Raw genomic sequence first — 14,022 nt, 5'->3', positions numbered from 1 at the left:
TGGCTAGACTCACCAAGAAAATAAAGAGAAGACTGAAATAAAATCAGAAATGAAAGAGGAGAAATTACAATGGACATCACTGAAATACAAAGGATTATAAGAGAATACTATGAAAAGCTATACACCAACAAATCGCATAATCTGGAAAAAATGGACAAATTCTTAGAATCATACAACTTTCCAAAACTGAATCAAATAAAAACAGAGAACCTGAATAGACTAATCACTGGTAGGGAGATCAAAATAGTAATCAAAAACCTGCCAAAAGACAAAAGCCCAGGAGCATAAGACTTCCCTGGTGAATTCTACCAAAGCTTCAAAGAAGTCTTAATACCTATCCTTCTCAATCTCTTCCAAAAAGTTGAAGAGGAGGAGATGCTTCCTAATTCATTCTATGAGGCCAACATTACCCTGATACCAAACCAGACAAGGACAAGACAGAAAAAGAAAATTACAGGTCAATATTACTGATGAACACAGATGCAAAAATTCTCAACAAAATGCTAGCAAATCAAATACAATAATGCCTTAAAATGGTCATATACCATGATTAAGTGTGATTTATTCCAGAGATGTGAGGATGGTTCAAGATCCACAAATCAATCAACATGATACTCCACATTAACAAAATGAACAATAAAAATCACATGATCATCTCAATAGAAGCAGAGAAAGCATTTAACAAGATACAGCATCCATTTATGATAAAAACTGAATAAAATGGGTAAAGAAGGAAAGTACGTCAACATAATAAAGCCCATATATGGCAAACCCACAGCCAACACCATACTCAATGGTGAAAAACTGAAAGCTATCCCTTTAAGGACAGGAACCAGACAAGGATGCCCACTTTTACCACTCTTATTAAACATAGTATCACAAGTCCTAGCCAGAGCAATCAGGCATAGAAAGAAATAAAAGGGATCTACATGGGAAACGAAGAAGTAGAAGTGTCATTATTCACAGATGAAATGAGTTTACATATAGAAAACCCTAAAGAATCCACCAAAAAACTAACAGAAATAATAAACATACAGTAAAGTTGCAGGGTACAAAATCAACATACAAAAATAAATTGCATTTCCATACACTAACGATGAAATCACAGAAAGAGAAATTAAGAATAGAATCCAATTTACACTTACAACAAACAGAATAAAATACCTACAGAAAAATTTAACAAGAGGTGAAAAGATCTGTACCCTGAAAACTATAAAACACTTTTGAAAGAAACTGAAGAAGACACAAACAAATGGAAAGAGATTCCATGCCCATGGATTAGAAGAATTAACGTAGTTAAAATGTCCATCCTTCCTAAAGCAATCTACAGATTCAATGCAGTCCGTATCAAAATCCCAACATTTTTCACAAAAATAGAACAAAGAATCCTAAAATTCATATGGAACAACAAAAGACCCCAAATAGCCAAAGCAATCCTGAGAAAGAAGAACAAAGCTGGAGGTATCACACTCCCTGATTTCAAAATACAATACAAAGTTACAGTAATCAAAACACCATGGTATTGGCACAAAAACCAGACACACAGATCAAAGGAAGAGAACTGAAAGCCCAGAAATAAACCCATGTATCTATGGACAGCTAATTTTTGAGGAGCCAAGAACATACAACAGAGAAAGGAAAGTCTTTTCCATAAACGATGTTGGGAAAACCAGACAGCCACCTGCCGAAGAATGAAAATAGACCATTATCTTACACCATACACAAAAATTAACTCAAAATGGATTAAAGACTTGAATGTAAGACCTTAAACTATAAAACTTCTACAAGAAAACATAGGTATATGCTCTTTGACATCGGTCTTAGTAGTATCTTTTTGAATACCATTTCTCATCAGGAAAGGGAAACAAAAGAAAAAATAAACAAATGGGATTACATCAAACTAAAAAGCTTCTGCACAGCAAAGAAAACCATCAACAAAACAAAAAGACAACCTAACAATTGGGAGAAAATTATTTGATAAGGGGTTAATATCCAAAATATATAAAGAACTCATGTAACTCAACAACAAAAACAAAAAACCAACTAAAAATGGGCAAAAGATCTGAACATTTTTCCAAAAATGTACAGATGGCCAACAGGCACATGAAAACAAGTTCAACATCACTAATTATTAGGGAAGTGTAAATCAAAAGTACAATGAGATATCACCTCATGTCCGTCAGAATGGCTATAATTAATAAGACAAGAAATAAGAAGTGTTGGGAGGGCCCAGTGGTGCAGCAGTTAAGTTCACATGTTCTGCTTCGGCAGCCTGAGGTTCGCTGGTTTGGATCCCGGGTGCAGACCTATGCACTGCTTGTCAAGCCTTGCTGTGGCAGGCGTCCCACATATAAAGTAGAGGAAGGTGGGCATGGATGTTAGTGCAGGGCCAGTCTTCCTCGGCAAAAAGAGGAAAAACTGGCAGCTGATGTCAGCTCAGGGCTAATCTTCCTCAAAAAAACCCAAAATAAAATTAAAAAATTAAAAATAAATAAGCATTGGAGAGGCTGTGAAGAAAAGGGAACCCTCATACACTAGTGGTGGGAGTGCAAACTGGTACAGCCATTAGGGAAAACAGTATGGAGATTCCTCAAAAAATTAGAAACAGAAATACCAGATGATCCAGCTATTCCACTTCTGGCTATTTATCCAAAGAATATGAAAACACTAAATCAAAATAATAATTTCTACCCCTATGTTCATTGAAGTATTATTCATAACAGTCAAGACTTGGAAACAACATAAGTGCCCATCAATGGATGAATGGATAAAGAAGATGTGGTGTATATACACTACTCAGTCATAAAAAAAGATGAAATCTTGCCAGTTGCAAGAACATGGATAGACTTTGAGGGTATTATGCTAAGCAAGAGAAAGTCAAATACTATATGATTTCACTCATACGTGGAAGATAAAAACAACAACAAACACACATAGATATGATACCGGGTCAACACAAGGTTGACATAAGAGAAGCTATATTGTAGAAAGGAAACCATATTGTAACTTTAAATGACCTCTGACTGACTAACTCAGATATGCTCTGTAGATTTCATGTCCCCCCTCAGCTGCTTTAAGATGGTAACTTTGTTCTTTTGAGTTCCTTAGGAATGTGATGACCCCTGGGCAGAGAGCCTATGCTGATAGCCATCATCAATGACGAGTGAAAGATCAGGGTATAGGGCATTGCTCCATTCTCTGATGCATATCCAGTAACACAAAGGACTATCAGGAACTGGGACCAGATGTCTCCTCCCACCGAGAGACCAGCCGCCTCCCCTACCTGCAGAATAGCCCCATATATAACTGGCCTGTAGTCTTTGTTCTTTGAGATGGTTCTTTTGGACATGACTTGGCCATCTTCCCTCCTGCCAGCAAGCGTAATAAAGTCCCTTCTCTCCTATCACCTTGCCTCTTGACTACTGGCATGTCATGAGGCCAGCAGACGACCCCCCTTGGGCGGTAAGAGATATACAGATTAGATTGGTGGTTACCAGAGGGGAACGGTGGAAGGAGGGAAAAAGGGTGACTGAGTATATGTGTACAGTGATGGATGGTAACTAGTCTTTGGATGGTGAACATGATGTAATCTATGCAGAAATCCAAATATAATGAAGTACACCTAAACTTCATATAATGTCATGAACCAATGTTACCTCAATTAAAAAAAAATGGAGAGAGTGTCATGGCAGAGTGAGCTTGCCTGGGACTCTCGCCCCTCTAACATACAACAAAAAGGAGAAACCATATTCCAACAGAAAATATCCTAATGGCACAGGAATCCTTGGAGACCCACAGCAGCCAAATGACAGAGGGCAGAGAGGCTGAAGCCCCCCTTGGAGGAGCTGGAACGGGGTAAGAGAGAACTTGGATTCCTCCCCTAAAGCCTGGGATCACTGCCATGGGAGGCTCCATAAGGGAAGGAGCAGGTGAGGGGCCGCTCATCTGCAGGATCACCCAGGACTCCCTAGCACCCTTGCAGCCCAGACAGAAGCCCTGTAACAGGGTGAAAGCTTTCGCATGGGGTGACCTCATCAAGCCAAGACCCCAGGAGACCAGATAGCGAGAGCTGGTCTGGAATCCTGGGTCTGCGCACAAGAGAAAGTGCCCCACCCCCCCAGCCAGCGCTGTGCCATGACATCTCAGCTGAAGGTGGAGGGCTCAGAATACGCAGCTCTCAACTCCCATCTAGTGGCAACAGGCTGTAACTGAAAGCAAATAAAAGCACTATGAGGAAAAATCGTTCTTCTAGCATCAAACAATTCATAAAAGCTCCAGACGAGAAGGAAAACAATAATAACACAGAATTATGTCCTGAGGACTTGGAAATAGGTAAACTAAATGACAATGAATTCAGAATAGCTATGGTCAAAAAAACTGAATGAGGTAAAGGAGAATATAGAGAAACAAGTCGAGTTCTGGAGTTACTTCACAAAAGAGATTGGAACGATAAAGAAGAAATAATGAGAAAAACTAGAGATGAAAAATACAACGGAAGAAATAAAACATAATACAGATTCCCTGAATGCCCACGTGGATGCCACAGAGGAGCAAATCAGCATAATCGAAGAGAGGTTGAATGGCTCCATACAGAGGAAGAGAGAGAACAAAGAATAAAAAGCAATGAAGAAGATCTCCGAGAAATAGCCGACTCAATGAGTATAATGATAACTAATTATAGTTATCCCCAAGGGCAAAGAAAAGGAGAATGGAGCAGAAAGCGTGCTCAAAGAAATAATAGCAGAGAGTTTCCCAAATCTAGGGAATGAGAGAGAAATGTGTGTGGAAGAAGCTTCCAGATCTCCTAGATATGTCAATGTAAAACGCCCTACTGCAAGGCATATAGTAGTAAAACTGGCAAAACTGAATGACAAAGAAAGAATACTCAGGGCAGCAAGGCAGGAGAGAATAACCTACAAAGGAACCCCTATCAGACCTTCAGCAGACTTCTCTGCAGAAACCTTAGTAGCTAGGAGAGATTGGAATGACATATTCAAAACTTTGAAGGATAAAAATCTTCAGCCAAGAATACTCTATCCAGCAAAAATATCATTCAGATATGAGGGAGAAGTTAAATCTTTCCCAAACAAACAAAAGCTAAGGGACTTTGTAGCCAGGAGACACCCCCTACAAGAAATCCTCAAGAAGGCCCTCAGACCTGGAAAAAGAAAAACAGGGAGAAAGGGGTCACAAAACACAGAGTAAGGAGACAAATAGATAGAATCAGAAAAGGATAGCAAATATTCAACTATAGCATTAGGCTAAAGGGAAGGAAAACACCAAAAACAAAGACAATCTTGTCACTTTAACCACAAACTCACATCACAAGTTGGAATAAGAGATGACAATAATAACCTACGAGAGGAGGAGGAAAGGGACTGAATCAGTTTAGGCTAAGGAAATAAGAGGCCACTAGAAAATGGACTATGTTATGCATGAGATTCTGAATACAAACTTCAGGGTAGCCACTAAACTACAAAACAGAAGAGAGGCACAAAAAATAAATAAGGAAAAAGCAAAGAAACCCAGCATAAGAAACTGCAGCAGTCAACGGGTAGGCCAAAACACACAGGATGAGAAACAAAGGAAACACAGGAAAACCAGAAAACAAGTGACAAAATGACAGCATTAAGCCCTCATGCATCAAGAATCACCCTCAATGTAAACGGATTGAACTCTCCAATAAAAAGACACAGAGTGGCAAGATGGATTAAAGAACAAGATCCAACAATCTGTTGCCTCAAGGAAACACATCTGAGCTCCAATGATAAATACAGGCTCAGAGTGAAGGGGTGAAGACGATACTCCAAGCTAATGGCAAACAAAAGAAAGCAGGTGTTGCAATACTTACATCAGACAAAGTAGATTTCAAGATAAGGCAGGTAAAGAGAGACATAGAGGGGCAGTATATAATGATCAAAGGGACACTACATCAAGAAGAAATAACCCTTATAAATATCTATGCACCCAACACAGGACCACCAAAGTTCATAAAGCAACTATTAACAAACCTAAAAGAAGACATCAAAAGTAACACAATAGTAGGGGACCTCAACACCCCACTCACATCACTGGACAGATCACCCAGACAGAAAATCAACAAGGAAACAGTGGAATTAAACGAAAAGCTAAAACAGTTGGACTTAATATACAGATATAGAACACTCCATCCAAAAACAGCAGAATACACATTCTTCTCAAGTGCCCACGGGACATTCTCAAGGATAGACCATGTGTTGGGAAACAAGGCAAGTCTCTATAAATTCAAAAAAATTGATATAGTAACAAGCATCTTCTCTGATCATAATGCTATAAAGCTAGAAAGTAATTACAAGAAAAAAGCTCTGAAAGGGACAAAGATGTGGAGACTAACCAATATGCTATTGAACAAGCAATGGATCATTGAAGAAATTGAAGAAATAAAAAAAATCTGGAGACAAATGACAATGATAACATGCCATACCAACTCATATGGAATACAGAAAAAGCTGTATTAAGAGGGAAATTTATTGCAATCCAGGCAACCTTAAGAAACAAGAAAAATCCCAAATAAGCAATCTCAAATTATACCTAACTGAATTACAGAAAGAAGAACAAAGCCCAAAGTCAGCACTAGGAGAGAAATAATAAAAATCAGAGCAGAAACAAATGCTTTTGAAACAAAAAAGGCAGTAGAAAGGATCAATGAAACAAAAAGCTGGTTCGTTGAGAAGATAAATAAAAGTGACAAACCCCTAGCCAGACTTACAAAGAAAAAAAGAGAGAAAGCTCAAATAAACAAAATCAGAAATGAAAGAGGAGACATAACAGACTCCGCAGAAATACGCTGGATTATAAAGAGAGTACTATGAAAAACTATATGCCACCAAAATGGATAACCTAGAGGAAAAGGATAAATTCTTAGACTCTTACAATCTCCCAAAGCTAAGTCAAGAAGAAGCAGACAATCTGAATAGACCAATCACAAGGAAAGAGATTGAAACAGCAATCAAAACCATCCCAAAGAATAAAACTCCAGGACCAGACAGCTTTCCTGGGGAATTCTACCAAACTTTCAAAGAGGATTTAACACCTATACTTTTCAAGCTGTTCAAAAAAATTAGGGAGGATGGGACACCTCCTAACCCATTCAACAAGGCCAACATCACGCTGATACCAAACCCTGACAAGGACAGCACAAAAAAAGAAAACTAAAGGCCAACATTGCTGATGAACATAGATGCAAAAATTCCCAACAAAATTTTGGCAACTCGAATTGGGCAATACAGCAAAAGGATCATACATCATGATCAAGAGGGATTCATACCAGGGACACAAGGATGGTTCAACATCCACAAATCAATCAACGTGATACACCACATCAGCAAATTGAGGAATAAAAACCACATGATCATCTCAATAGATGCAGAAAAAGCATTTGACAAGATCCAACAGCCATTTATGATAAAAACTCTGAACAAAATGGGGCTAGAAGGAAATTACCTCAACATAAGAAAGGCCATACGTGACAAACTCACAGCCAACATCATACTCAATGAGCAAAAAATTAGCACCATCCTTCCGAAAACAGGAATGAGACAAGGATGCCCTCTATCACCACTCTTATTCAACATAGTACTGGAGGTTTTGGCCAGAGCAATTAGGCAAGAGAAAGGAATAAAAGGAATCCAAATAGGGAGGGAAGAAGTTAAACTCTCGCTGTTTGCAGACGACATGATCTTATATATAGAAAACCCCGAAGAATCCATTGGAAAACTTCTAAAAATAATCAACAACTACAGCAAAGCTGCAGGGTACAAAATCAACTTACATAACTCAGTAGCATTTCTATACTCTAATAACGAACTAACAGAAAAAGAACTCAAGAACACAATACCATTCACAATCACAACAAAAAGAATAAAATACCTCGGGGTGAATTTAACTAAGGAAGTGAAAGACCTATACAACGAAAACTACAAGGCTTTCCTGAAAGAAATGGATGACAACATAAAGAGATGGAAAGACATTCCATGTACATGGATTGGAAGAATAAACATAGTTAAAATGTCCATACTACCTAAAGCAATCTACAGATTCAATGCAATCTCAATGAGAATCCCAATGACATTCTTTACAGAAATACAACAAAGAATCCTAAAATTCATGTGGGGCAACAAAAGACCCCGAATTGCTAAAGCAATTCTGAGAAAAAAGAACAAAGCTGGAGCCATCACAATCTACAAAGCTACAGTAATCAAAACAGCATGGTATTGGTACAAAAACAGGTGAACAGATCAATGGAACAGAATTGAAAGCCCAGAAATAAAATCACACATCTATGGACAGCTAATCTTCAACAAAGGAGCTGAGGGCATACAATGGAGAAAAGAAAGTCTTTTCAACAAATGGTGCTGGGAAAACTCGAAAGCCACATATAAAAGAATGAAAATTGACCATTCTTTTTCACCATTCACAAAAATAAACTCAAAATGGATCAAAGACCTAAAGGTAAGACCTGAAACCATAAGGCTTCTAGAAGAAAATATAGGCAGTACACTCTTTGACATCAGTATTAAAAGGATCTTGTCGGACGCCATGTCTTCTCAGAGAAGGGAAACAATAGAAAGAATAAACAAATGGGACTTCACCAGACTAAAGAGCGTCTTCAAGGCAAGGGAAAACAGGATTGAGACAAAAAAAACAACCCACTAATTGGGAAAAAATATTTGCAAGTCATACATCCGACAAAGGGTTAATTTCCATAATATATAAAGAACTCACATAACTCAACAACAAAAACTCAAACAACCAGATCAAAAAATTGGCAGGAAACATGAACAGACATTTCTCCAAAGAAGATATACGGATGGCCAACAGGCACATGAAAAGATGTTCATCATCACTGATCATCAGGGAAATGGAAATCAAAACTACACTAAGATATCACCTTACACCCATTAGAATGGCAAAAATATCCAAAACAAATGTAACAAATGTTGGAGAGGCTGTGGAGAAAAAGGATCCCTCATACACTCCTGGTGGGAATGCAAACTGGTACAGCCACTATGGAGATTTCTCAAAAAAGTAAAAATAGAAATACCATATGACCCAGCTACCCCCCTACTGGGTATCTATCCAAAGAGCTTGAAGTCAGCAATTCCAAAAGTCCCATGCACCCCTATGTTCATTGCAGCATTATTTACAATAGCCGAGACATGGAAGCAACCTTGGTGCCCATCAACTGATGACTGGATAAAGAAGATATGGTATATATATACAATGGAATACTACTCAGCCATAAAAAAGAATAAAATTGTCCCATTCACAACAACATGGATGGACCTTGAGGGAACTGTTAAGTGAAATAAGCCAGATAGAGAAGGACAACCTCTGTATGACTCTGCTCATATAAGGAATTTTAAACATGTAGACAAAGAGAACAGATTAGTGGCTACCAGAGGAAAGCGGGGGTCGGGGGTGGGCACAAAGGGTGAAGGGGTGTACTTACAACATGACTGACAAACAGTAATGTACAACTGAAATTTCACAAGATTATAAACTATTATAAACTCAATAAAAATTAACAAAAAAATGGAGACACTGAATAGGAATAAATAAAGTTTAAGCACAATGATGTCCAGGTTTTTATAAATTACAGTGACTCAAGAAATATCATACAGTGCATATAATACTTACTATAAACGTATATACTAGATATTTAGTAATATATTCATCTTGTACATTATCTAATACTTACCAATTGCTCAATGAATAAATTTTTAAAAATTGAAAAATATGTGTATGTTAATAAGTTGCTATATTTTTCAATAAAAGTATTAATTTGGCTACCTTTGGTCCTGAAACTGGGTGGATGGTATTTTTGGCAGATATAGGATGAGGAAAGGTATTCTGGAATGCAAATGCAGAGGAGACAGGATAACCCATCCCACAAGATGGGTAAGTCAGTCTACCATCAACCTAAAACCAAAAACATGAAAAAGGTTAAGGATGAGAAATTAGTTCTAAATAGTATATGCTGATCCAGGAGCCGTTAGCATCTGTTATAACTAATAGTTAAGAGCACTATTTCTGAGACCAATTTTATTTATCCTAACACCACAAAACCCTGCTTTATTATACAGCATGAGGCTGGGGTACCTTTGGCCCACAGGGCTTTTCAATGTGGCTGTGTAAGCTCAGACAAAACAAACCACTGGACCTGCCTTTGAGATGAGTTAAAACAAAGACCCCCGGACCATGTTGGTTCCCTCGAGGCTTCCCATTCCTAAAAAGGGGGGGATAGGGAAGGGAGTCATAGATCAATAGGCCAATCAGGGATTTTAGAAATAAAAATAATTTTCTGCCAGACTGAGTTAAGATCAAGATCTGTGTTCTTAAATGGACCACTTGAGACAATAATTTGCTTTGCTACTAATTCTCAACATAGTGATACCACCATTAACCAACGTCGCAAAACCAGTTTATTTTTATAACAGGACAATTGAAACACAAATCTTAAAAAAGCAACTGTGTACATCAATGGCTGCTTGATAAAAATATCTTTCACCCAGCTATTTACCATCAGTCATTAAGGTTAAGCCTGTCAAGTTCTTTCAAGTTTGAAATTTAGTACGGGCACTTCTTTCTGTACCTATTCCCAATCTAGCAGAAATCTTTTCCCTTCTTTAAACATCATGTACTGATTTACTAGAGTAAATTAAAAATTCAATTAGGCACCTGCCATTTTAAATCCTCTGCCAATGCCTTCCAGCCAAAGACTACCAGAAACATATCTATAGGTGTATACATTGGGTTTACTGCTCCTTACAACAAGGGAGACTGCACACCATGAGGAACCTAATAAGACGGGTGTCTCAGGAAGAGGGTGTTAAAATGGACTTATTCAGTGGAATTAGGCACATGTTAGGTGCTTTGAGGGACAGTTTAAGAAAGTGGGGCTTTGCTGTGGATCAGATGCTATCAGGAAATGGGGATAATGGTACAACTGGGTATCTGAATAAATCTTATCTAATGAGGCAGGAGGAATGTATTAAGGCCAAAGCAGTAACTGCTAATGTAGCACCAGTCACTCACGTTAGCCAGGACAGGAGGATGCTTGCCCATTTTTGTCCTCCGGCAATGTTCATATTTTTTTGTTGCATTCAGACATGATTACAGAGTGGTCTTGTTTTTGTCTTGATTCATCACAGTCATAGAGTGGCCTTGACTGATGCTGATATTCTGTGAAATTGTTCATGTTCAACAGGAGAGCCCCCAAGGCCTAACTGTGAGTGCTAGGCCAGCTCCCAGTGACACCTAGGCCTAAGTGATAGTACCAAGCCAGCTCCCAGATGTAAGGAGCTGCTTTTCTTTCTCTCCCCTCTTATTTCTTGCAAGGAAAAAGCAAGAGATCTTGTCCTGAGAGCTGGAAAGCTTATATCTCATAACTACTTTCTTCTAGAATCTAGAGCTGACAAGCCTGCTAAGGGCTTTTCTTTCTGTTTTTTCCCTTTTTCTAACAGAATTCAGTTTAGGCCCCTTCCATCCTAGCTCCAAACTTGAGCCAAACCCCTTTCTTCCTTCTTGACGCCTCCTAAACACTTTGTGAGTGTTAAAGTTTTTCAGCACATTCAGCACTACTTTAGTTAATACTGAATGATTTCTATATCCATTAAAATCTTATAAAGAAGTGAGCCCTTAAATACAGCCTCTTTGTTAAGAGCAAGTATACCTATATGTCCCACTTTCAAGTGCAACTTAAACTCTACTTCAGTGCTAATAACTGTAGGACTCCAGTTGTATTAGTACCAACACCTTAAGCCATGGAGACTTCCTAACAATCTGGGAATATTTTTGTTTTAGGAAATTTACTAAGATAACTCACATCTTAATTTAAATCTTACCACATTAGAGTTAGGAGAAATTCCACTTCTGATTGTGTTGCTACTAGAATGTACGGGTGGAGTGGCAGAAGGTCCCAATACATCTTGCTTTCTCACTAGCTGATTTTCATTTAGTTCTTTATTTAACCACGTGATTACTTAAATAAAAGAACAAGAAACAAGGTAAAGAATTTTATTTGACTATTTTTATTTTCCTAATAATTGTAAACATTTAAAAATTATATTGAGATTTTTTAAATTTTAAAGGTTTTAAAAGTATCTTATATCACAAGGGAACAATATAGGTTTACCTAAATTTTTATAACTTAAGCTTATTATTGTAGCAACTGCCTCATAGGACTCCTTATTCTATCAGTTTCAGAAGCATATATTTCGGCTAGTCAAAGAACTCTTTGAAAGCTTTCATTTCTAGAATGATAGATACCTTACAGTTTATTTAAAGTTCACACTCTTACGTCTGATGACCAATACTAGAAACTGAGAAAATGTTAAAAGCTTAATCTTATATTTCAGTTTCAAATAATTCATATTATTGCTCCTAGGTAAACACAGCAATTAGAAAAAGAAGTGATGAATTTAAACAGTAAATTATAGTCAATATTTACAGCACTTTTAATTTTGGCTTATTGATATGTGATATGCTTTTCTTTATAATGCTGCTATTTTACAGGGCAGATGATATAATTCACTATAGCAAAGACATTAAGTCAGAATAATTAAACCAGAAATTATTTGTATATAGCACTATCTTGATTTACCTAGACTTTTATGAATTCAAATAAAATTTTCAGGTTAAGAACAAAACTACAAACTTCATTTACATAAAAAGGTAAAATACTTACACTTTTCATTATTTTTTAGAAGGTGTTTGCTTTCTTCAAGTTTTTGAACCGTGGCTTCTAACTGTTCTTGTAATTTGCATATCTGAAATATGACAATCCTCATAATAAGTATAATAAAGGCCAAAACAAAAACTGAAGAAATATATTACTATTAAATAATTACTATTAATTATTATTAAAGAATAAAGGAATTAGCTCACCTATGTGATAAAATATTTATTTTATATACATACACACATATATATATATACGTGAACACTCATGGTATTTGAGCCATGATAACTTGTTCAAACTGAAATATGTTATTAACTTCTGTTGAATTTAGTCATGTTCTTCGGAAGAAAAAAAAAACCAAAGCCATTCTGTCATATGATAAACCAGAAATTTTGAAAAGACATCTGAGGAAATTTGTTATACTTTGCAAATAGTCACACATGCAAAAATATAAAATATTATACCTCTTGCTCTTTAATTCTGAGAGACTGTCCAACATCTTGTAATTCCTTTTGTTCCTTTTGTAATTTTTCTTCCTTCTCAGCCAGGAGTTTCTCTTGCTGAATAGTTACTGTATTCTTCAGTTTCAATTTACCCATTAAAGTCTTCAGATCCCCTTGTAATTTCTTGATAATTTCATTTGCCTATAAAAGAGCTTCATATGTATATCTCTACATAATCCAGTGAAATATTAATATTCTATTAAATTTTTAAAAAACCAACCTACATGCCCAGAAACTGATGATTGGATAAAGATGTGGTATATATACACAATGGAATACTACTCAGCCATAAAAAAAGACAAAATTGGCCCATTCGCAGCAACGTGGATGGACCTCGAGGGTATTATGTTAAGTGAAATAAGCCAGTCAGAGAAAGATGAACTCTATATGACTCCACTCATAGGTGGAAGTTAGTGTATTGACAAGGAGATCTGATCGGTGGTTACCAGGGAAAAGGGGGGGTGGGGGGAGGGCACAAAGGGGGAAGTGGGGTACCCACAACATGACTAACAAAAATGTACAACTGAAATCTCACAAGGTTGTAATCTATCATAACATTAATAAAAAAAAAAAATGTGTTTTAAGATGAGGAAAGAAATATGTGCTAGTATTAAATAAAAGCTATCTAGAATTATACAAAAAAAAAAAAAACAAACCTTAAGAAGTTCAGCAGATAATGATTTTATTGTAGCTTCAAGTTTTCCTAGTTGTACCTGATTTTTCTCACCATTTTCTTCTAAAGCCACCTGATACATATTTTAAAAAACATGAATAATTATGTTCGTGTCTGTTTAGGAA

At 36.9% G+C, this 14,022-nt stretch overlaps 1 protein-coding gene across 1 annotated transcript in view; it reads right to left on the bottom strand.

Annotated features, from left to right (window-relative positions):
• Positions 1–14,022, bottom strand: part of SASS6 (SAS-6 centriolar assembly protein) — a 44,081-nt gene that overhangs the window by 10,226 nt on the left and 19,833 nt on the right. Inside the window, exons 10-14 of the mRNA XM_070592183.1 lie at positions 13,881–13,970; positions 13,186–13,365; positions 12,728–12,809; positions 11,886–12,022; positions 9,832–9,960 (exon numbers count right to left, since the gene is read on the bottom strand). Of these exons, the coding sequence (XP_070448284.1) occupies positions 9,832–9,960; positions 11,886–12,022; positions 12,728–12,809; positions 13,186–13,365; positions 13,881–13,970 (618 nt within the window). The remainder of the gene's footprint in view (positions 1–9,831; positions 9,961–11,885; positions 12,023–12,727; positions 12,810–13,185; positions 13,366–13,880; positions 13,971–14,022) is intronic.

This window comes from Equus przewalskii, chromosome 24 (assembly GCF_037783145.1).
Source record: "Equus przewalskii isolate Varuska chromosome 24, EquPr2, whole genome shotgun sequence".
NCBI lineage: Eukaryota > Metazoa > Chordata > Mammalia > Perissodactyla > Equidae > Equus > Equus przewalskii.
The sequence above is the reverse complement of the archived record's forward strand: the minus strand, read 5'-3'. Positions and strand labels throughout refer to the sequence as shown.